Below are 25,733 nucleotides of genomic sequence, written 5' to 3'. Positions count from 1 at the left end.
CTTTATAAGGGTAGTCTTATTGTAAAGTGGTACCGTTGAGGTCAAACTGTCAGATATAACATTGCATGATGGAGAGATGTAATGTTATATCTGACTGAATGACTCAAAACAGAGATGAAAATAAAAAGGTTAGTGCAGATATATTGGCACTGCTGTAATGACTCAGCTGAACAGTACTTGTTTTTAGGTTTGTTGCTAGGTTATAATAGTTATTATTTATAATATGAGATCTCAATACATTGCTTGCATTTGTATTCATTACAAACACTGTGCAGGCTTGCCATTCTGCACATGTAAACGTTGTATCATTTGTTCACATAGTAACACATCTTTAAAGCTTCTTTAGTGACTTCTTTAAAGAAACGCTGAATTAGCATGACAAAGACTTACAGTATCTCTTATCTTCACTATGTTCAATTTGTTCTATTCCTATCCGATCTGTATGATATTCCTTGTTGCTGCTGTGACCCAAATTTCCCTGAAGGATCATTAAATATGAATGTTCTGTTTCGTGACATACAGTACTTTTGAATCAAAGCGTGTAACAGATTGTATGTTTCATGAACGTATAGCTACGAGATTCTGATGTATCGATCCAAGATGCTTTAAACTCAAGTTATCTTCTCAGTAAAAACACATTTCATTCAGATCCAGACTACCAAAGAGATTATCAGAACGCTTGAATTACACAGCCTGCTCTGTAGACATCTGTGAGTTTTTTTTGACGGCGATCGTTGCATGGACTGAACACATCTTTCAAGATGTTGTGCTTTCCGGTCACAGCCTGAGAGCCGATATATCTGACAGCTGAAGTACAGCCGGCACAACATTGTATTTTAATCAAGATCCAGCAACAAGCCAACAGGATGACCTTGCAGGCAAAGAATAGTAATTCACCTCGACAACACCTTGTTGTGTTTGCCCCTCAGCTGTTTGGGCTTGTTTATTGAAGGATGACAAAACCCAAGGCAGATGATTTTTAATAGCCATGGAGAGGAGGCGCTGGAGCAGCCATTGTTAGCGCAAACAAAAACAGGACTGGGATTTGATGTAGCCATGTGGTTATGCAGCAAGTAGTTGATGAATGTCAGACAATGGCTAAACCTGTCAAGCTAGTTTATGTCATTGATGGATTGTAACGGCTTTATTTCCTTAAACAGATTAAGTGGTCTCTTGGGTTTCTCCCCACGGGGCTCCTTGGTCTGAGAAACTCCTTGAACCATTTTGTTTTTTTCAATTTTGATCCTAAGAATGACACTCGAGGGAGTAAATAAATTGTGACTTGGGAGTTTGTAAAGGTCACAAGGTGATTGGTTATCATTCTGGTTTCAATAGCCTTAGTACAGTATTACTGTAGGCTAGTGGCTCTTTGTCTTTCATTGTGGAGCCTAAAATGCTTTTACCTTAGAATTATAGCAAAGACAAAAACAAGGAATGATTTAGTCAAACTGTGAAGTGAAATTAATTCAATTCAAATAGATTCACTGCAGGGGCAAAGACAATTTCCTGTGGAGCTAAACTTTGCTGTTCTGACATGATAATTTGTGCCATGACGAACAAACAAAACTAAATGTCTTGACAGTGCTGATATTTTAGGAAACGGAAAGCTAAATAATACAGGAAGCGAAACTAATTGTGGCTTACTAGCTGTGCAGTTGCATCCACTTTTAGGTAACCTGCTGCTCACAGAAGGCTGTTTCCCTGACCGAGAATTTACGGATCATTGAATTATGAGGGTTTTCTTTTCATTCTTGAGCCCTTCTGCCGTTTGTTTTGTTCTTTTGTTTTTGTCAAATGAGTGTATTACACTTATTGTATTTTACACTTATGTAAACATCAGACATCCAGCACCCCCTAAATGCCCGTATTCAATTGAAGGCTTTTATTGTCATGTGTACATAGCTACATAGCTACAGTGTAGATATGTCAATGAAAATCTTAGGTATGCATTGATGCTTTGTTTTATATACCTTGTGTGAATCTCTACTGTCCTGTTTTTCACTCTCTGTTGCTGCTTTAACTCCTCTATTTCCCCACGGGGATATATAAAGGTTCATCTTATCTTTTCTTACATCAATCATTCCTAACCAGTGACAATTTGACTATGAGATTGGCAGTCAAATCAGGCTCCTCAAGTGAAATAGTCTTGATGGAAGTATAACGGACCTACCAGAAGGCACGGTTTGCAGTTATGAGACATGCATCCATGGTATAGATGTATCCTTTTAATAAACTCAGCTAAACCTATTTTCTGGTAGGGACCAAGCCAACCATGGCGATGCCTGGCTATATCCCATGATTTTCTGTTTCGACTCGATTCCATATTCACCAATCTGCTGCCTAAACACTCACAAACAAAACCATAGAGGATTGAACCACTGCTGTACATATGTTCTAACAAATCCACAATTAACTTCTGTTTGAGTTCAATAGCTACAGTGTGTAGCTATTTAAGAATGACCTGGACTGAACAAAACAGATTAGCAGTTTCAGGCTTAGTGTGGTGTGATCAATTCTCCTATTCTTCAGAGAAAATAAGTCCAAATAAACACTGAGGGCATTTTGTTTTGTTATGCATTTCAGAAAAATGAATCAGGTAATGATGACCGGGATGCAGATCAATTGGCCTTTAAATGGATAAAGCTATTTAAAATAGAATATTATAATCTGAGTGAAAGAAACACTCATTTATCAACCAGATGAAAGTTTTTATGTTGAGGTTACATTGAACCCTTTGGTTTTCTAACTGAAGATGCTATAAAACAAACTGCCTCCGTGGCTCACTGAAATGCAACTAGAAAGAAAAACATATTTTCTAACAACAAACCCAAGGATAATTAAAACTGCGGTCGCACTTGTGCGCGCAGTGATGAGCGGGCCCTCGCGTCCGTGCGCCTGTCGGGGAGGGCAGCCGGTTGTCCCGGCGTCAAGCAGACGCACGCGAGTCCTGCGAAATGAGCCGTTTCTCATTTCTATAATTTTCGCTTCCCAGACTCCCAGGTCCTCCGGCAGCGACCCGGAAACGGATGTCGAAGGAAAACAAATTTCTCTAAAGGCTCGTCGAGGATCGATTATCGAGGAGGCTGTCTGGAGGAGCCGTAACCGAGGATACACTGATTTAGAGGAGAGAGGAGTGTCTCTAGAGGAGCTATAACCGAGGGTACACTGAAGTATTCTCCTGAGACGATTTCAGCCAACAGTGATGTTTAAAAGAGGTGTGACGCATGGCTGGACTTCTGTCAACGAAGCACAGCTCTACAAACTGTTCCCGTTGTGATTATAAGTTATTTGAGATGATCAAATGTGCATCAGACTTTCTGCCCTTTACCGTTTGTTTACTCACTAATCACATTTCCCCTGGATGTTAGGCTATTTTTTTTCTCAACACAACTGCTTTCATTGTGACGCGATGTTTTCAGTGAGAACAGCTGCTGAGGTCAGTGCAGAAAGCAGAACAGTGTGTATAATATATATCGCTCAATAACAAATGTAACAGGCCTACATTTCACACTTTATTTGTAGGCTTTAGGAGATATCTACAAATAAACAGTAGGGTTAGGGTTAGGGAGTGTATAGATGTCTTTTGTAATGAATATGCCGCCAGCAAAGGGCGTTGTTGGACTAACAGTAGGTGTGTGTGTGTGTGTGTGTGTGTGTGTGTGTGTGTGTGTGTGTGTGTGTGTGTGTGTGTGAGAGTTGATGTGCCAGGCAGACAGGCAGGTCTCAGTAGCTTATCTGACATATAATTGGTCAAAAAATTGTACATTCTCCTTTAGCCTACGAGCTCCCCGTTTGAGCGAAGGACTATTCCTTCTCAATGTAGCATGACATTGGATATGCACTGAAGTTGTCCTGGATTGGAATTTTTCCGATCATTCCCCTAGGAGGAGTTTGCAAGAATGTGCTTAAAATGCATGAAAAACGCACATTTTTCAAAATGGCCGACTTCCTGGGGGGCGGGGCTAATGGAAGGCAATTTGAAATATGTGTGCAATCATAATAGTAATGTGTATACAGCGTTTCGTGAATATCGGAAAAACTATATGCGAGCAGTTTGGAGCAATTTGCGCCATGTGAATCGTCAAAAATGGTGTATTCGCTGTTAGCTTACGACCTCCACGGGTAATTTTTCAAAAATGTGCTCCTCAATTAAGTATCATATTGGATAGGGGCTGAACGTGTCCTGGATTGGAATTTTTCCGATCATTCCCCTAGGAGGAGTTCGCAAGAACGTGCGTAAAATGGCTGAAAAACGCACATTTTTCAAAATGGCCGACTTTTTGGGGGGAGGGGCTAATGGAATGTATGTACAAATATGTCCGCAATTCCATGAGGAATGTCTGTGCCAAAATTCGTAAAGTTCTGAGAAACTATGTGACTACCACACAATAGGGGGCGCTAGTGAGCAGTTTTTTTGAAAATGTACGTTTATTTTTTACATTCTTGAAAAGGTCCTGGGCTCTGACGTGTGTCCCAAGTTTTGCGTCCGAAGCTCATTTTATGCTATCGCAATTTTAAAAAAATGTATAGGCCACGCCCACATTCTGCATTTATTGCGACACTTTAAATCTGAGTTCTAGTCACCCCGAGAGTATGTGTGTAAAAAAAAAAGAAAAGATTAGTCCATCTGCCCTTGAGTTATAAATTGGTGGTGTTTTTGGCGCCCCCTATAGTCCAAAATGAAAATGCTTTGGTGTGCCTATTTCCCAAGACAGACTGAACCTATTTACCAAAATCTGTGATGTTTGGATACATTGTTGATGAGTTATGAGCATTTCTTTCTAGCCCCGCCTTTTTGCGAGTACGTTTTAATTAATGGCGGAAATATTTATCGTTTGGACATGCTCATCTCCTAGGGTAATGTGTCTGACCCTCCACCGATGCTCTATACGAAGTTTGGTGTTGAAAAACTGAAATTGAAATTTAAGTGAATATTTAACTGTTTATGTAAATTATGACAATTAAAAAATTAATTATGTAGGCGGAGCTTGGTTCCAAGAGGATTATTTGTAGAGCAGGTCCTCCCGGATATGTGTGCAAAATTTCAGGTCATTCGGAGTTACGGTGCGACTTTGTAAATGTATTCCGAAATGGGATTTTGATAGGTGGCGCTAGTGAGCAGGTTGGAATATTTAACCCATTGACTCCAGAATGTAGTAATTTTTACCGGTTCGGGTGTCCGTGCAAAATTATACAACTTTTTAAGCGTCCTAAAGCCCTCAAAAGCAGGAATGATGGCGTGCAAAATTATACAACTTTTTAAGCGTCCTAAAGCCCTCAAAAGCAGGAATGATGGCGTGCAAAATTATACAACTTTTTAAGCGTCCTAAAGCCATCAAAAGCAGGAATGATGGCGACTAATAAGAATAAGAATAATTCCACCAATAACAATAGGTGCCTCGCACTTCGTGCTAGGACGCCGTTGGGTCCTAGCGCTCCGTGCTCGGGCCCTAATTACCGTCTGCACTTCACTCTGCAGTGTTTCACTGTATAGCGCCAGCTGTGTTTACATCCCACTGTCAAGTGAACGTTACGTAAGCCAGCCAGGCAGATACTGTCAGTTTTGTGCATGCAGTTTATTCTGTTATAACGAGACCAATGAAAAAACAAGTGGCTATGGTTTGCAGCAGCAAGGGTTAATTAAACTGATTGTATGTATTCATGATACTTCTAAAGATTCCCACGCAGCCTCAGCTTTAGGTAAACATTGCTGAAAGGATCACACACTTATATAAGTATTTAGCAAACGCGTTCTGTAGTAATTTAATCTATTAGATTACAGTTCTTTGCAATCGTCAGAAACTCACAAAGTGAATGACCTCAAATAACAAATATAATGTAATGATGGTCCTCACTGCTAATAATTTGTTATGTGTGATGAGGCACATTGCCTAAACCACTTACTAGTCTTGAAACAGATAACCCTGGGTGGAAGACATCAAACGTAAAATATGGAAGGCTTAATTGATTTTTTTTAAATCCTGTTTATAACAGCAGAACCAATGCAATGATTCATAACAGCTCAGTAAAACCCCTCCGGCAAGAAGTTGACCTTGTTTGCAGACTTCCTTTTCTTTTTTCTAAAGGGTTTATGAACATGCTTTCTTCTTGAGGAAAACAGCGCCATATGCTAAGCTGTGCTATATGGTGCAGGGCTGATATGTGATGTAGGCTTTTGTGGCAGAAGTGACGCTTGCATATGGATGCACAGCTGGCCGAGATAAACCCAACACCACCGCCTGGATAAGCGGAAAATAGGGAAAATACATTAGACATTAAAAGACTCTGTAATTGGCTTCTGGGATGGAGAATGAAATCTCTCTGTGGCTTTGAAAGGGAAAAAAATGATATTGAACTTGTAATGAGTCACTTCCACCTCGACTATCCAGCTCATTCTTCCTCAACTTCCTCGCCTAGTCCACTCGAACAGAAGAAGAGCCAGAGAGATTTCTAACGGTTGATTATATTAGCTGGAATTATAATTTGTATTCCATCCTCTGTGGTCAGTTTGAATGCTGTAAATTGACAAATGTTGTGATATTGTGTTCTAAAATAATGTAAAGATAAAAAAGAAGTACAGGGATCAAATGTAGGTCGGCAAATAAAAGCAGGAAAAAGCACAGAATATTTTGACTGTGTCCTTCAAGCCTGAGAGACTTACAGTCTGATCACAGATAACGTTTTTTATATGCTGCCTTTCTACTCTGACAATGTAATGTCAGTCATTACTACGAACAGGTTCCATCAATGTCAGTTTCTCTTTGAGCAGTGTTCAACATCATACATCCTTCACTTTAGGTGCACAGTTCAACTCGGATGAGCAGGATACAGATTATAGAGGCAAACTGCTGAGTTACTAGAAAACATGTCTGGAAGTGAGAAGTGTTCATTTGAGTTTGAACACTTTTATAAACCCCTGTGACGGAGCAATGTGCAGGTTTGAAGATACAATCGGTTACGTTTTTCTTGCTTGGAGATATCAAAATGATAAAAATAACACATCCACCAAAAAAGAAATACAAGATGCCTATTTAAAACACCTCAAAGAGCCAAACAAACATGCAACAAATCAATCAAGATGACAGTAACATTACTATTAACAGATGACGGACCAAATAATAATAGATCCAAATAGACTGAATGCAGTGTGGGGGTGTCACACTGCAATGAATCCATTTCCTTCTGAAGACATATGCAAATATGTTATTTAGGTAACTTTGGGCACTGTGTTCCACAATGTGTTTCTGCATCATTAGGAAAAATGGCAACAATACAGAGGGAAATGGGGACCATACCATCGCATCATTGTGTAGAATCTGAATTCATTTCCTGAAAAAACCCGCAAAATCCATTGTTCACTGATTTTCTGAACAATGTCACTGGGAATTTATTTGTTCTTTTTCTTGTAATTCATGACAGGCTGCCAACAAGAGGAATTAAACGTGGGAGAAATGAAAAGCATTGTTTGCTCTTTCTTTGTGAATTTCTGATTTCCAGGAAAACTGCAGTTTGCATTGTTGACGAGACTGGAGTCTAGCTCTGCAGAATTTCTTTATAGTTCTGTAGCGATTATAGGGATTCAGGTTAGTCCTACTTTGCCAGTACACAATGTGTACATTGTATAATTTAGCTCTGGAGGGAGTTTCTAACGTTTAAAATAACCCCTATAATATTATCTTCACTTTCATTTGAAAACTGTAATGCAAAGCCTGTGATGCATACTGGAAGTTTGGCAGAAGTGGGCATATAGAAGGTTCTGGTCACATATGCTATAGAGTTGCATAATGGGATCTGTATGGGCCAGGGTGTTCAGTACTGTAGCTCAGGCTCTGGGCTGAAAGATGGAATAACTTAGCTTCTGCTGCTTTAATGTACACCATTTTTTTTAAAACCTCACTTATTTGAGTCCATACACTTTATGAAGTGCAATAATAAATTGAGGCAATACATCTTTAAAATTCAATATCTGTGTATTCTGTGACCTGTGATTCATCCCATCACTGCTTCATCAGTACACATTTGCAGCCTGAGGACAGGATGTGAAGTAAATGCAGACTAGTGCATCAATCATCCAGAATGGAATGGAATCAGAGAAGAAAAGCAGCGTGGAGTTTCAAAGACAGTTTCTTTTCTTAACGTCCCAACTCTAACTCTTTAGAAGAGCATGATTTCAGCTTTTGCTAAAAAGTCAGGGTTCCCCAGAGAGGGAGGCTGAGCCAAAGCTCAGTGGTGCACATTACAGTACATCCCTCTGAGGGGTCTCTCCCCTGGCACAATTTAATGTCCAACTTGGCTATTACAGCCGACTCGCTGTTTCCACAGATGTCCTGATGGCCTGGCACATGGGCATCCATGCACATGCACACACTCTCCCCTGGCACAGCACACTTTGTGAGGTGACAACATTTATATAAGCACAAGAAAAGACTAATGCATGAATTGGGAGATTTTGCATGTGTCCGTCAATATGGTAACATGTATGTTTTTCTGCATAGTAAGTTGACCTGTGTGTTTAATGGAGCAACTGCAGCCTCAGGCCAGAGCTACTGACTGATGTGTTTATTACACATAAACACAGCACAAGAGGAAGTCAGGCGGGGGAAGACCTGTCTTCTCTCTGTTAAGTGAGCAGCCCAAGACACCACCTAACTGCATGAGCCATAACAAATATTTAATGAGCTTCATCTTGAAGTGGACTCACAAGTCAGGTGTTGAAATCCTCTCCAGTAGTTATTTCAGTCAAACTGCAGAGTAATGTTGATCTCATACTGAGGCTGGTGAGTTACATAATAAAATAAAACATAGACATCTTAAAGAATAGGAACTGGAGATAACGGAAAAGGGCAGGCCAGATTTCATGGATGATGGGAGGAACAAAAGTGGATTTTCTGCACCATGCTCCTTCACTCAGGGGGTTACTAAAAGAGCCTCCATACCTTTGGCAACCACTGAGTCCAGATGGTGGGAATCTGGAGCATTGGGCGGGAGGAATGGAGTGATGAAGGGAGAGAGAAGGTAGGAGGGATGGATGATGAAAGGGAGGTGGGAGGAGGGAGGGGGCATGAGCAATAGCACGTAAAACTCCAGGCCTGTTGTGAAAAACAAATGACTGGAGGGGACTATCTGCTCCTGTCTCTCTGCTCTACCTGTTCCACCATGGAGGACTGATTTATGAAGCACACAGGGGGGGTTGTCCATCTTACACTCTCGGCAAGCTGAGGAAAAGGAGGAGGAGGGAAAGACGTTTGAAATGAGGAATACAAAAAACGGGGAAAAGCAAACCGGGACAAAGAGAGGAGAACAGAAAGAGATGAGATGGAAAAATGGAGGGTACGCTTAGATTCAGAAATACATTGAGAGAAACAGACAGCATCAAAGAAGAGAGGAACCTAAGTGGCAGAGGATCAGAGTGACAGATACTCCTCCTGTGACCCTGTAGCTCCTGTCTCTAATGGGAGGTCTGGGAGATTGAAACCTTGGCCTGCTGCGGTAACTCAACATGACCAAACTAATTCAGTCCTGTCATAACAACAGGACAAGGAGATGGACACATTCTGTTCCCGATGAAAAAAAGAACCATCTAAAATGAAAGGTGATGAAGGGCGTAAGTGTGTATTATCTGAAAGAACAGGTAAGAGACGGAGAAAAGAGCAGACGTGATTGACGTATCCCATTCAGATTGACTATCTTTGTTTCCTTTCTTTCACTCTTCTTTTAAAATTAATTGTCTATCACACACAGAGCCTGACAAGAACCGTTATATGTTTGAGGAAGCAATTTCAGCTGTCCAAAAAGTTTACGGTGAACATTCAAATTACCAGCTGGAGTGCATACTGAAGGAGTTTTTGAATTATGGTAATTGTATGATATGAAACTTTGAACAATTTGACGGCAACTTTGCAATCATGGCCTCTTATCTGTAACTAAGCACAGCAGGTGTGAAACTCGTGCATGGGGCTGTACGCAGAGCTAGGCTTTTAGGAGACATTTAAGGAGTTTTGAGTGTGGTGTGTTGAAAAAATTGACAAAACACAAGTGCAAGGAATGGATTTACCAGTTGTGGGCTCTAATATGAGGTGTGCGTATTAGCATACGGGCTAGCTAAGCTAACTTCCCACAGAAATAACTCAGTGTTACATTCAAGGCGAGGACATGTTACATAATACTTGTTGTAGGGTTAAAAGTTACTTGAACAAATTCACAATAGCACATCTGCTGTGCAAAAGCCTACTGCTACTATCAGAGTTTAAGCTAACAAGTGTGTCTTTACTTATTTTCTGCAGCATCCCCTTCCAAACTAATTATCGGAGACAGCGTTACTTTCACCAAAAACATTGGTTAGTCCTCATCCTAAAAGCTTTTTCTCTGTACCATTAAATATGAACAATCAAGCTATGTCTGGCTTTTCAAAGTAGGAAAGGTAAGAAGCCAAGCGGGTTACGTCAGTATGAAATTGTAGACCACAGAAGATCTGTTCTATATTTAAAAAAATGTCTAAGTAGATAATCAACTCATGAGGACACGCACCTCTAATTTCAGTATGTGAGAATGATAGCCTTTTTACAAGTTTCTTATTTAAAAAGCAGTAGAAAAAATGAATAGTCAACCAAAGACAGTGTTTTCAACTCATAGAGCTAATTTGAGCTCAATTAGCTAGCTAGCTGCAGCTGATACAATCTGCTATATTCAGGCGGAAAAGTCTTCAATAACCGACTAGAATTGAGAAGCAGCTTTTGTCTAAAATCAAGGGCTAATTGTTCAAGTAAGAAAATCTTCCACTTATATTATTATAAATAACATGTGTAGGGCCAGAAAGAAAGGTTAACAGGTTTAGCATCAGTATAAAGGTGTTTAGCAACTGGTCAATTGCTTAACAGTAAAAAAACGTCTATTTACCTGTAACCTGGAAGGTGCATTTTCCTGCTCCCGCCTCGTTTATGACGTTACACGTGTACTCCCCCCACCCGTCTCGATTCAGGCTGCGGATGGTGTACTCCGTTTCGTCTCTCTGGGCGTCGAAGGCTCCAGCGTGGAGCAGCCGGTTCGACAGGAGCCACTCGAATCGCAGCACGCGGGAGGGGTGGGCTCGCAGCACCCTGCAGGTCATCACCACCGGCCGGCCCAGGCCCTGACGCATCTCCATGTAAACTGGCTCCACCGTGGGAGGGTCTGCGTGGGAGACATGAGGGGTCATATGAGATCAGCTGACATTGTATAGAGACAAAGTTCTTCAAGGATGTTCCAGAGGAAATAGAGGAGAAAAGGCTTTTGTTAAAGAAAAAAAGGAGTGTGATCGAGACGGCCAGACAAGTCTCGAACCTCCGGAGAAATGTTTAGAGCGACAAATACCTGAAAGACAGAAAATACATGATAGTTAGGAATGATGATAAAAAAAACAAGATTATGCTTTGAAAAGTGTGTTCACAAATGGAAAAGACGTAAGGTGAATATAACTGTAAATAAAATACATGCTTTTTGTATTGCGACCAACAGATAATTAAAAATTGCACACACACACAGAAAGAAAGAGAAGTATTTACAAGGTCAGTCTAATATAGTTGTATGAATTAAAGTAGTGAGTTTGGGGAGGAAAAGGTGAGATTGAAGCGTATTGCAAGTACACTTGAAACAATAAGCACCGCAAAGTTAATACACATCAGCAGCAATAAATAAAGACGAGTGAAAACTATTGTAGGGAGAGCAGCAATGGGTGGAGGAAATGTAATTCTTCAGAAAAATCATTGTTTGGAAGGAAATCAGTCACGCTTCATGGGAAAATTGCTAACAGGATGATGAAGTGCACCTAAAGCGTTCGAAAATTGAAAATGAATAACTTATTTGAGTATCTGACAGGCTTCACCTCTTCCACCACACAGACAACCAGGTGCTGAATTATTTAGCCAGGCGTCTGAGAGTGGAAGAACGGGCTGAATATGACCTGGATTCAAGTTTATATTCCCGTTTCCATATTTTAGCTCATCTTAAATGTGCAATACATTATGTGCACGGTGACAAAATGTGTGTTTGTATAGACAAAAAGGGTTTAAGTGCTTGTGCATGCAAATGGTTATGAATAATTTCCCCATCTTAAGCATCTTTGCTCTTGACATGCTCAGACGGATGCTTGACAAAAGTCACGGCCGCTCTTGAAAAACAACGCTGAAGAGAAGAGACAGAATGACACAGAGAGACTTAATTGCCTGAAATTTGCATATTTCCTGACATAATAAAGGAGAGGAGGGTAGCTATAACCAGGGCTGGCAATGTTACTTTTTAGGATGTAATATGTTACAGATCACTGATTACCTGATTAAACTAATCTGCAACATAATCTTCTACATTATTCACACACAGTAATATAATATAATTACAGAGCCTTCCCAAATTGAAAGGAATGCAATAAAAAGGAACAGTTTATTCAAATTTACAGCATATAATTTGATAACACTATTAATGATATTTTCCACAACGTAATCATTCTTTCTTTAATGTTGAATATGCTACAGTACAATTTGACAAGCCAAATATTTTAAATAAATAAAATACAGTTTTTCAGTACTTTTTCACACCTATTAAAAGGTGTCCTATATTCAGGGGTGCACATAACTTTTTTGCCCTGGTTCTCAAAGGAGCACCTGGAGATGTTGCTTGGTGCTCATCCTTACAATTAAATAAACCGTAACTTTTGAGGGGGTCTTGACTTTATTTGCCAGACACACGGCACTGAACACACAGAGGTGCACACAGAACACACACACAGAGGTGAACACAGAACACACATGCAGTGGTGAACACAGAACACACATGCAGTGGTGAACACAAGACAACATTAGCACGAGCAGTAATCCTACAAGCTGTCATCACTACCCTCCTGACTGTTCTCCTCACTGTCTTCCTCTCTGTCAGACATGGTAGCTGATGATGTAGGCCTACTTCTTCCTCTCTGGTTGAGTCTGTGATCAGCTGCTTGCATCCACAAGTCAACAGCTGCTTTTGAGTCGAAAGTCTCTGTTGTCATCTTAGAAAAGTGGATGTAATCAAATAAGTATGTGAACATAACCAATAACCTACCATAGCCAATAACAAATGAATGTAACTTATTTTATTTGTGTTGTTCATTCATATCTTATTTTACCTTAACATTTATTTATGCATTTTTTTTTATCTCTCCAGTTTTAAAGGATATTTTTGGTTACTGTCCTATAGTATACATTGGAATGATTTAAAACCTGTTTATCCCAATAATTATAAAGGAGTGCCTTGAAAATATGTGTTTACATAAATTGTGACCAAACCGTTTGAACTTAGACTAAGAGTCCTTTACCTCACTGACTGGAGAGGACTCTCCCTCCACATTATTGTAGAAACATCTTCTTCTTATATCCGTTAGAGCAGCTAGCACGGCACCAGATTCTAATAACAACAGCGCCGGTACCGGTGCACCCTCCCTCTCTCCCTCGCTCACTCGCATTTTGGCTGTGAGCTGCGGGCACCAGATAAGCCAACATCCCCCATTTTCATCACTTACAGCGCCCATCGTACAGGGCAAATGAAACGTGTAACCGGGGTGAAAAGGGTGTTACATTTACTTAATTATGAATATTGTTACATCAAGGCCGAAAATTAGGATGAGCCCGAACGGTCAAAATGTTTTTTTCCCTCCCAGAACTGCCAGCGCAGCGCATGCGCACCTGCGCACCAGTTATGTGCAGCCCTGCCTATAATGCACATTTTCAGGTTGATATTTGTATTTTGTCCCTCCTACTAAAGGGGGGTCAAACTCAAATACACAGTGGTCCAAAATGAAAAAATTGGTACTAGTAGAGGGCCGGACCGGTTCAATGTTTATTGAAAAAAAACATATTGAAATGAACTTATTGAAATGAACTTATTGCACATATTAAACCTGGAACTAACAAAGCTTAAATTATTGCCGATAAAAACAACATTAAACATTAAATAATCAGTTTCATTCATTTCTCATGGTTCTATCTGCAGCTTTTCCGGAGTCATTTCTTATGATTACATCACAGGCCAACAACAGCTTCAAAAAAACAATTTCCCTCAAAGAAAAAACCAAACATGCCCTGTTGTCTCAAGAAAGAAAGTGCAGAAGGAAACATCCATTAAACTCAGTGTGCTGCTCTGTGATGCTAGTTCAAGCCAGATACTTGGCATCTCATCTTGGGTGCAAGTTCACCAATGTTTGGGGTCAGGCTCTGAGCTCAGGATTGAGTGAAGGTGTGCGTGCAATATACCAGTGGGCCAGATCTAATAGTAATTAGAAATTATCCTACGGGCCGAAATTAAATCTACCACGGGCCTTGAGTTTGACATATGTGCTCTACTGTGACATGTTTCCATGCTTTAATGTTCAAAAAGCTCTTTATTGTTCTCATACTGCCTGTGCTGCAGCACCTCTTTTCACCCTCTGTCTGAAACCAGAGCCCAGTCTGCTCTGATTGGTTAGCTGGCCGGCTCTGTCGTGATTGGTTAACCGTTTAGAGGTGTCCCGCCCCTTAGCAAATCACACAGAATGTGTTAGATGATAGACAATAGAAGGGCGACTGTTACATAGTGATGTCATTATGTTACGGAAGTAAACAGAGGAGTCCAATGGAGGTGTTTCATGCAGGGGGGGGGCTCCCTCTGGAGACACAACACACTACGGGAAAGGGAAAATTCCTAAAAAGCATAATAGAGCCCCTTTATCTAACTTTCATTTCTGTTTTTCCGTTTATTACCTCAGCATAGAGCCGAGCAGGTTATAGAGGCTAGTGAGGTGCCCTGGGAAACGTAGGCTGTAACACACCATGCCGTTTGCAAAAGTGTGATTTCACTTTCTTGCTTTGGATGCTAATTATCACAAAAAAACACAAACAAAAACCCAGAAATCAGGAGCTACAATGATTAATGGCACGCAGGATGAAAGAAAAAAGTAAACAAAATATTCCAAGAGGTTGGACTGAAAAAAGAAAAAGTTTGCCTCCCTCTCCTGCTGCTGTTCACAAGGTGGAGAGTAAAGCAGCTTTCATCTCAGGTAAATGAAACGGCAATCAGTTCCTCCTTCAAATGAGCCTTGCCTGGGCTTTTACCCGCATCCGATTTCCTTTTTCTGACTCCAAGAGCTAACTGAGTGGCACTACACCAAATTGCAGTAAGTGCATTTCCATTGACACAAAAAGACAAATGAAGACAAGGATTGGGTCTGCTGAAAATTGAAAAGAAGAAGAAAAATGTTCTTACAGTATAACCAAAACATCTTTTTAAACATGGGCATATGCCTCATATCCCCTCTGTGCATCTCCTGTGAAACAGCTGACCAGCGAACATGAGGAGAAAGGAGCGAAAAGGTCCTGCGTGATATTCCCTGAGCAGCGCTCGGCATGTTTAGTGTAGCAGCGAGGGCGAGGAGTTGCTGTAAGTCACCGGCTGAGGGAAAACCCAGTGCACTCGCTGAGATGTAATCCATCATCAGTCACTGGTGGATACTTTGACAGTAATGTGGAGAAAAACAACATTTAAGGAGCACGGAGGGCTTCTCCCCAAGGTCCAAACAGGCCGCCACAGGGAGGAGGACAGAACAAAGACCCGGTTATACATGGGGGAAATATGCATGTGTGTTTCTGTGTGGCAGGCAAAGGGGGATTTTTGTGTGCATGCGTGCACCTGCATTACTGAAATACTGCTTGACTGCTTTTCAATAAACTTCAACTTCAGTCAGAATGGGTTTCATTTTTCCAAGCGCTTCAGGGGAGTGCATCAAGAAAAGGACAGGGAACACCTTTAGGCAAGCCTGCAAGAGTAAATTGTACTGTAGTGTGTGTGTGTGTGTGTGTGTGTGTGTGTGTGTGTGTGTGTGTGTGTGTGTGTGTGTGTGTGTGTGTGAAGTGTGTATGTGCAACTGCATTCACTCTTAGATGTTCTTTTGTTGTTTTTCTTTCATCCTGTTTTCGTCAAATAAAAAAAAGAGGGCTATGGCTTGACTGAGCTCACATATAAACCATTATTGAATATACTGTATATGCTGCCAAAAAAATATTTTGGGACTAGTTTGTTACGTTCAAAAAACTGCTTCACACCCACTGTCGGAAATACATTTGCCTCACAAATTATTGGATTATGCTGATGTTATTTACCAAAATGCATCCAAAACTGACCTCCAACCCCTCAACAAAGCATCCAATAATCTCTTTAAGTTTTTCTCTTGGATGTCACTACATGACTCATTACTGTTTAATGCAGGGCTCTCCAACACGTCGATCGCGAGCTACCGGTTGCTCGCAGGCAGCTTTTCAGTAGCTCGCCGCTCGATTATCGATTATAGCGTAGTAAGGTTGCTTCTTGATTTTTTGGCCGCGGCTGGACAATAACGTTTTTTTATTTTAGAATTGTTTCCGTCACACGAATATCAAATTGGGGTGGTGACGCAGAGCTCAAGGAAGAGATGTGACAGCAGCACAGCGACACCACACACGGAGCAGTCTGCTTTCTCCAGCAACACCAGTCCAGAACCAACAGCAGAATGACCCCCTCTGAATCAGGCCGTGTCGCTGCGGCTCAGACACACAGGGAGGGATTTGTGGTTTTAGAAAAACACTCGTTATCATCATGTCAGGTTTTTGGTGGATTTAATCAAGTCTTGGATTGCAGAGTATGAATGTCCTCTTGCTATTTTCAGTTGATAAATACTTGTGTAAAGTTTATTAAGGCAGGAGGAAAGCTTCCGAGATCACCATCTGCTCTCCGTTCCTCCAAACCCCGCCCCCTCCCTGAAAATAATGAGTGACAGGCTGATAGTGACCCGATAGAAACTTTATTATTCACTTAATCACTGATTGAGAGATGATGAAGCTAACTTAATCTCATACATTCATGGGATTTATGTAACAGTAAGACAGAGAATGTAAGTGTGCACCCACATGCACTATTTTTGTTTTTATAATGCTGTTGTAAATACTCCTGTTGTCTGCTGTGTTCAGACTTAAAGGGATAGTGGAAATGGAACCTCAAATAGTTTCGTTTGAACTTATATACAAGCATAATTACGTACCAAAACAATCACACCTGATTAAAAAAATATAATAATTGCCTTACGCATGTTAGAAGCACTTTATTGCAGCTTCCCCGAAGTTTTTTAGAAACGAAATGTTTCTCAGCCAAACCGGAAGTGACGAAAACTCAGGAAGATGATACGATAACAAACCATGGCGTCTATGCAGAATGAACGTGGAAGGGCAAATATACCAGACAAAGAAGAAGGATTGTACGAGGTATCCAGTGATGATAGCGAGTCAGAAACATCCTCTCGGCTTTCCTACGAAAATGTCGTTTTAGGAACTGAATCTGAATCCGGTTCAGTAAGCGACGATGGTGACAATATTGAGCCAGAAGATGGACCATTACGTCCTTATTTGTTCGAGCCCGAGGTGATGGTTCACGGCATGGGCAATGGTGAGGATGACCAGGACCAGGCGCCAGATGATGCACCCCTACGCACAAATAATCTTGACTGGTAGGTCCCTAAGCATAGCTCACGCATCTTAAGATCACCTGTAGCCTTTACAAATATGAATCATTGTTAACCAGTTAAGCCCGAAGGTCCCCCCAGTGGACCCCTCCCACAGTTTTTTTTCTCTCACATGTCTCAGGGCTTCTTAACATTTATGAAACTATTAATGTTTCATACCCTTTTAAAGGTAAGAAACTCCGCTAACTGACAATAAGAACAATTGTTAGCTAGAAAAAACACAAGAGTAATACCAAGCCTTTGAATTAGCATTGAGCGAAACAATGCTAACTAATGCTAACGCTTTTTTACAAACAACACACGGTAGAAATGCCCTTATTACTATCTTAACTGCACAAACAAGATATACGATTTAAAGCTGAGACTCCACAGATTCCACACATGTAATGTCATCACTGTAAGACCTCGAATTCCTGGAGCTATCAGCCAGAAAAGAGAAAGTAAACAACATCCGGTTCCAAAAATATTACAATAATTACGTCTTACCTTTTTTGATTTGTGATCAAAAGTTGTGTTCAACGGAATAAAAACGCATCTCAAGGTTAATCCAATGTCGTTGTGTCACGTATAATTTTTCTGTCGCACTACAGCCATACAAAACACATCTATTCACCATAATAAAGGTCGGCTATTCACATGCAAATGCTATTGAATGTCCGCCATTGTTTGTGCCCGTCTTCCTGAGCTCTCGTCATCACCCGAAGATTCCCGACGATTCCCGAAGTATTTCGTTTCATTGAGAGGGCGCAGTAAAATTGAAAATAAAATGAAACTAGGCGGATGAAATAAAAAAAAATTGTTTAATATGCTTCTTTTTAATAAAAATACATAAGTTAAACCCAAAATTCGCGGATTTCCACTATCCCTTTAAGTCATGTTTGTGATTCAACCAAAGACATTCAGGACATTCAGTGTCCTTTTTTAGCTGAACTGTTCAGTGTCAGTCTTGTGGAGATGGAGGTTATAAATCTCCAAAATAATGTTCAGCTTAAAGCCCCTGTCACACTGTCCCGAAATTGACACCCGATGGACACACGATAAAAGGAAATGTTCAAATTCGGCTGTGATCGTAGCAACATCGGGCCATTCGTTAGGGCATCTAAGCCATCGTATGACCGCCGGTGGAGTTTCTCAGGCTCCGGCAGCAACTTCGTGAGCGGCAACTTCGTAAGGCACTCGTGAGGGCATCTTGTCAAATCATGTCATCTTCGTGTTATCATCGGTGCATTCACCCTCACTCTGATCGGGGCGAATGCCCGATGGCACCGATGATAACAAGATACCCTCACGATGGCCTTACGAAGGGCAACATTCACACACAAATTCAACACGAAAATGAACCTTCGCAAGGTCCTTCGGCAATTTTTTGGCATGCCAAAGATTTTGCCACCGCTCACGAAGTTGCTGCCGGAGCCTGAGAAACTCCACCAGCGATCATACGATGGCTTAAGATGCCCTCACAAATGGCCCGATGTTGCTACGATCACAGCCGAATTTGAACATTTCCTTTATCGTGTGTCCATCGGGTTGTTTTATTGCAATACAAAATCATGTAAACATATTATGTAAATAACCCAATTTGTGTTCTGTGAAACTAAAAAGGATATAATATATTATTTTGAAGGACAGTTGACAGGAAGTTGTTGTTGTTATGGAAACAACATTACGGAGAAAACGTAATATTTTCTACATATAAAGACGGATAAAGTAAAGAACAAAGTCTGAAGATATCAGTACAGTATCATAGTACTGTAACATAATTGTTTTTGGTACTTTCATTGCAGTTGTATGTCTTAAATGTAATGTAAATGTTGCCTTCGTATGTGGTTCGGGGCCATCTTCGTGCGAAATTCACAATTCCATATTTGTGTGTCCATCGGGTGTCAATTTCGGGACAGTGTGACAGGGGCTTACTGTAAGTCTCAGGAAAACTCTCAACATTTATGGAGCCTTGTAGACCCAGAAAACTATAAGAACATTCACTAAGCAGCACTGAACACGTCTGCTTTATTTGGTTCTGTTCTACATAACTTTGTGAGCAGCTTTTTCTGACATGAAATCTAAATACAGAACAAGACTGAGTGATGAACATTTAAATGACTATTAGAGTGAACCTAAGTGGGTACACTCCAGCATACACCTCTATAGGCGCATTCACACTGCGGTACTTTTCCCACAAAGGTTCATGTGAACTTAGTTCATGTGAACTCTTTTATCGCGTTCACACCAAAAAGAGCCGGTACTAAAATTAGTTCATGTGAACCTTTTTACCCCCACGAAAGTCCCTGCTATGCCCCTTTCACACCAGCGCTTTTTCAGCTCCGGCTCGGAGCTGGAGCCTGAAAAGCGCCGGTTTTTCCTGTTCACACCGCAGCGGCGGCTCTTAGCTCCGGAATCGGGTTCACTTCCAGCTCCAAAAAATTGTCGGTCTAGAGGCAAGAGCTTCGGAGCTAAGAGGTGGCGTCGCTTACGTCTCTCTTACTCGAGGCGTGCAGGAAACTAAACCCACCTCCCCTGAACATGGGTCGACTGTCATGCCTGCCTACAAGCAGTAGTGCTTATAAACACACTTTATAAAGTCAGGCAACACTAACCAGGCTTCGTGTGATTCTGTTTATTTGTACCTTACTTTGACCATCCGTTCATTGTTATTGATCATTGTGGAGAAAGGCAGACGTTTTGTTTTGTATTATAGCATCTATCGGATGGAATGATCAATACATGGGCTGCACAGGTTGTCGTGTCCGACTATCACAAGTAGAATCATAATAAAAATACGCCGGTAAAATGTGCCTGTAGAAAACGGTTTATGCCACAATAGGATAGCAATAGCAAGTAGTCAGTTTAGCTTCGGTTGCTATGCTAACATCACCCATTTTATACCAGAGAAACTTTCATAACAGCGTTGTGATACCAAACAGCGTCAATTCAGACTGACACACATTCACTTAGGCTAAGGGGAACTGGGGATATGTATCAGCTGCTTGTGTGAGTCGGACAGTGAATACTTTAGAGCGGCCGCAGCAGTGTGAGCTAACCGGGAGCTAACGGAGGAGAATAAACTCCCGTGGAAGAGCAGCCAACACTGCAGTGGTCGGTAAATGCTGCAGAAACACATTAATAAACAATGAACCACGGCACTCTGGAGCAAAGTATAAGGTTGGAGAAGTAGTTATTCAATTTAATCTGGCTTCGTGTGATTAAAAGCAACACGATCATCGACCCGACGCAGTTGCCCGTTGTTGTTGTTGTGAGCGCCGTAACGCCGTTGGGGAGCAAATCAGCGATGTAAACGGTGACGTCATGACGCAGCAGCGGCAGCACCAGTCGGGTGCTGGGCGGTGTGAACAGAACGGGAGCAGAAAAGGGAAACCGGAGCTGAACCAGAAAAGCTCTAGCTCGGAGCTAGAAAGGGAAAAGCGCTGGTGTGAAAGCCGCACTAGAGAGCAGGGACTTTCGAGCGGCTCTCTTGTGAGAAAAGAGCTATATTTCCGATTGGCTGGGCGGATTGCAAACCACGCACCGTAAAACTCCCAAAAAGTTTTGTGAAGCCGCCATTTTATTATCCTCGCATTAGCATTATTAGCATTAGCATTAGCCCAGCGCAGAAACGCAGAGAGACTAACTTATGGCAACACAAAATAAAACATGGGAGCGGTGGAGATGAGGAGGTGTCGGCGTTCTGGCGATTTACTAGAAGCTGCTGGGAGTCCCAGCAGCTTCTACTGAAGCCAGTCCCCGACTCCGGGGACTTCCGGCCGGGGACTTTGGGCGGCAGTATACGCCGTGAAGTGGTTTGCGGCCTGCCAGTAAACCCAAAGCAGAAGAAGAACAAGTGACGTCAGCGGCTTCATTTGCCTAATCCACCCCCAGGGACTTTTCCAGTGTGAACGCGATCTCTACTTAGTTCCTGCGAACTAAAGAGTTCACATGAACCTTTGTGGGAAAAGTACCGCAGTGTGAATGCGCCTTATGATGGACTCCATGCAGCGCCATTCATTTCACAAACTGTGAAAAAGAGTGAATGCACTTATTTTACACATGTGCCATAGATGCTTGTCAGGTGGTGATTAAGGACATTTATGTGAATTATCAGTGACTTACTTATACTATGTGGGCCATAATAATATGTGAGAAATTTTCGTTTTCTTGGACCTTGATGTGAAGTTAAGATTTGTGATAAGCTTTAGGTATTGCAATTTCACACGTGTACAAAAGTATAGCTTAATTCAACTGATGAGGGCTATACCAATATATTATATACTACGTGAATAAATGTAAGCGATGTGATGCAAGTAGCTCTTGGCCACTTTCATTTTTTCAAAGTAGCTCTCAGATGAAGAAAGGTTGGAGACCCCTGGTTTAATGTAGCTCACTAAAATGGCCTCCACTCAATACAAGAAGACATATTAACTGGCTGCAACTCTTATTTAAATGTATTCTATCAGCACTATCTACAACAGTTTTTAGTACCGTTTTCCTCCATATAATTTTAGTCTCTTAAATATTAACGAAGCACTTTTTTACTAATAAAGGACTGGCTTATCTAAAGCCAGTTGAGTAGCACTTGAAATGTTTGGCTCTATGAAACCTGATGTACTTATATGATTCTGTTTTCTTCAAGGTTGTGTCTTCCTGGTCGAATGTACTTATTGTAAGTCGCTTTGGATACAAGCGTCAGCTAAATGCAATGTAATGTAATGTAATGTCTCTCCACACAATACTTTAACTCCACTCCCTCAGTATCCTAAACAGTACAATATATTTTAAGTTCAAAGCTCCTTCAGTTCAGACTGGAATGAATTGCCACCAAAGATATTTATTTTAAAATGTTCAAAAGTGCTTTGTCTTCTTTTTTTTGTACAAAATACTAAGTTGATATTTATGTATTGTTGTATTGCTGTATACCCAGGCTCTGGAACACTCTGCCCCTCCATGTGAGGTCAGTCGAGACACTAGGTTTTTTTAAATCCTCACTAAAGACACACTTCTTCTTCTCCCTGGCCTTCTAGTCAGAGCGGAGTATGACACCTGACTATTCCCTGTGTTTTTTATATATCTGTTGTAATTTATTGTCTTTTATTGTGATTGTAGTAATGTGTTTTTATTACATGTACAGCACTTTGGGTCGACCAAAAATCGCTTTTAAATGTGCTTTATAAATAAAACTTGATTTGATTTGATTGCTGTATGTATTTGTTTATGGCCTTTTTGTGGGCACACAGTGGTTATGTCTGAATTTGTATCTGTCATTTTTGTGTTGTCTGTCGTTGTTTGGTTTGTTTTAGTTTTCTTGTAACTTTTCTGCTGTTTCTATGTTAGGACCCCATTGAAAACGAGATGGTTAATCTCAAGGGGTTCATCTTAAATGAATACATTTCAATATAATATGGCTTACTACTCAGACCTTTGATTTATGTTCAAGTACTAATACAACACTATGAAAATCCTCCATGTAAAAGTTATGTAACCAAAATCCCTCTTAAATATAACTACTAAAATGCTATCAGGAATCTGCATTTGAAAGGTACTCAGGGAAGTTCAGAGTAATGGTCCACTTATTTTTTATACATAAACTGGTATTCAAATAATGATCGTAAAAACAACTAAATGTCAACATGACGGGTTAATTATCTAACCAGGAGCCAACTACAACATTTCACAAACATGCTAAATTAAGAAAGTGTCCACAGCAGTTACATTAACAACAATCTGACAAGTTTCTTTTACACTGTTATTAAATACACTTGATCTTCTTTACTGTACCACCTAAGCTTAGGCTGACGTCAACAAAACATATATTTTTCATCTTCTCTTTCATAAGAATATTGCATTACTTTTAATTTGAACATTCTGGAGGAAGTGTTTCATTCATTCAAAAGGCAAAGTGGAACGCTAGGCATGGCACTCCATCATGAACTGATGGATTTAGCACAGTGTCAATTGAAATTATACTACAGGTAAACATTGAAGAAGTGATGCATTAGTATTAAAAAGGGAACAGGAGGTTATTAGGTCACATTCACACCAGCCTTGTATAGTCCGGTTGAATCAAACTCTGGTGCGTTTACCCGCTTGGTGCGGTTTGTTTGAGTCTGTGTGAACGCAGTCCGAGACCTCTGAAGTGAACTAAACAACCGGACTCTGGTCCGCCTAAAACAGGTGGTCTCGGACCGCTTGCAAGTGAACTCGTAGTGTTTACGAGTCACAAGAAGGCGGATGTCTTCAAAATCTTTAGCGAAAGAGTGAAGCAGAATGAAGTGTTGAACAGTGTTGTGTAAAGTGAAAATGCTCCGTCAACTAGCCTACATAAAAGTAAGAGTCACCTGTCGTGGGTGAAACGCCCCTCCTTACTGCACAACGTCTCATATGTGCATGCTGTCCACTAGAGTCTGTTGATGTGCTCTCCAGATTAACAGCAGCATGAAAATAACCTGCCGATGCTCCATGGCAGAGGCTCCGGTAGAAATTGCCGGGATTTGCGTTTTTACCCCCTTAATGTCTGACCAATTGTTGAACAGCATTTCCGTGCACGCAGTGCATGACATTAAGGATTTTGGGAGATGGCCCTGTGGGCCATCTAAGGCAAAGCAAGGCAAGGCAAGGCAAGGCAAGGCAAGGCAAGGCAAGGCAAGGCAAGGCAAGGCAAGGCAAAGCAAGGCAAGGCAAGGCAAGGCAAGGCAAGGCAAGGCAAGGCAAGGCAAGGCAAGGCAAGGCAAGGCAAGGCAAGGCAAGGCAAGGCAAGGCAAAGCAAGTTTATTTATATAGCACCTTTCAAAACAAGGCAATTCAAAGTGCTTTACAAAAAACGAAAGACATTAAGAAAATGGCATTTAAAATCAGTCATTAAAAAGAAAAAATCTAAATCTAAAATCTAAGCTAATTTAGAGATGGCCCTGAGCCCAATAGAGATTGCCCTGAAAAATGCACGCGGACAAAATGCACGAAGGGTTTGGGGGGCCTCCCCCTAGAACATTTAGATTTTTGCAGGTCTTAGATGCTGTCTGGTGCATTCTCTAGACCAGGGGTGCCCAACCTTTTTTGAACCGAGAGCTACTTTTAAAGTTGCCAGTCTGCCGAGATCTACCAGTCCAAATAGAGAGGCGTAGCCATTACTGACAGCCTACTACCAGGTAAATACACACTTCTACTTGTATAAAACTGACCTTTGTACGATGAATACTTCATAAAATACTGCAGATCCTTTATCTTACCTCTTTCTAATCTACACACATACAAGTATTTAACTGAAGTTACACAACAGTGTTGTTGATACAGAGTTGGAGTTTATTCACACGTCACATACTACAGTGGGTAATGTTTTCAAGAAACATTGAACAGTGCTGCCACATATGACACAGGGAAAAGAAAAGACTCTGAACCCTTTCTTTGCCATTATATAAAAATAGTGTTGCTACAAACGTATAAATGAGGCTTACTAATAAGACAACTCAGATCTGAAGCTACACAGGAATCTGCTGCCAAAGTGCAATAAAAAAGACAAAATTAATAGAATCAAACCATTTTTTTGTTGCATTTTAGTAGAGTATAAAAATAAATGCCTTTAAAAAATAGGATGCAAGCAACACTAGCTTCTTAACCTGAATTGATAATAGACTATAATCAATTTAAACAGAACAGATCTGAATGTTTGCATTCTTATACCATTTTGTACATTAATTATAATGAATAAGTTCAAACAAACTAAAACTTACAGCTGATTAATAACGGTATCTAACTTGAGTTTTTATTATATCAAAAACCTGTTGAAATGCTACTGTTATTTTTACTGTCCCCCAAAAACGCGTCGGCAGCCTCCAGGAATGCTTCTTTCACAACTTCGCCGTCTTTGAAAGACTTCATGTGTTTCGCAAGAACGTGACTGACACTATAAGATGCTATTCCTATGGTAGCAGCCTTGCTCTTGTTGTTGGGCCTGGTGAAAATGGACTGCAGTGCATTTAGCTGTGCTCTCAGGCCCCTCCCCTTTTGGAGCGTAGGGCAGAATTAGGAGGGAATTCCGTCTCGTAGCGTTTGTGCACTGTTTTGAAATGCCCCTCCTAAATTACCCTTCTTCGATAAAGCCACGCTCGCATTGCAGATGAGACAGATGGGCTTTGAATTGGAATAGATACAAAAATAATCATCCTCCCACTCGGAGTGAAAATTATATATTTTGGGCTTTTTTGCTTCTGCCATAATT

General features: G+C 40.9%; 1 protein-coding gene across 6 annotated transcripts in view; it reads right to left on the bottom strand.

Moving 5' to 3' along the window:
* mdga2a (MAM domain containing glycosylphosphatidylinositol anchor 2a) overlaps positions 1-25,733 on the bottom strand; it is a 203,606-nt gene that overhangs the window by 43,721 nt on the left and 134,152 nt on the right. For all 6 annotated transcript variants that reach the window (XM_034228593.1, XM_034228594.1, XM_034228597.1 and 3 more), the window contains exon 10: positions 10,897-11,169. In XM_034228593.1, the coding sequence (XP_034084484.1) occupies positions 10,897-11,169 (273 nt within the window). The remainder of the gene's footprint in view (positions 1-10,896; positions 11,170-25,733) is intronic.

This window comes from Gymnodraco acuticeps, unplaced genomic scaffold, assembly GCF_902827175.1.
Source record: "Gymnodraco acuticeps unplaced genomic scaffold, fGymAcu1.1, whole genome shotgun sequence".
NCBI lineage: Eukaryota > Metazoa > Chordata > Actinopteri > Perciformes > Bathydraconidae > Gymnodraco > Gymnodraco acuticeps.
Note: the sequence above shows the minus strand (reverse complement) of the source record. Positions and strands in the feature narration are given on the sequence as shown.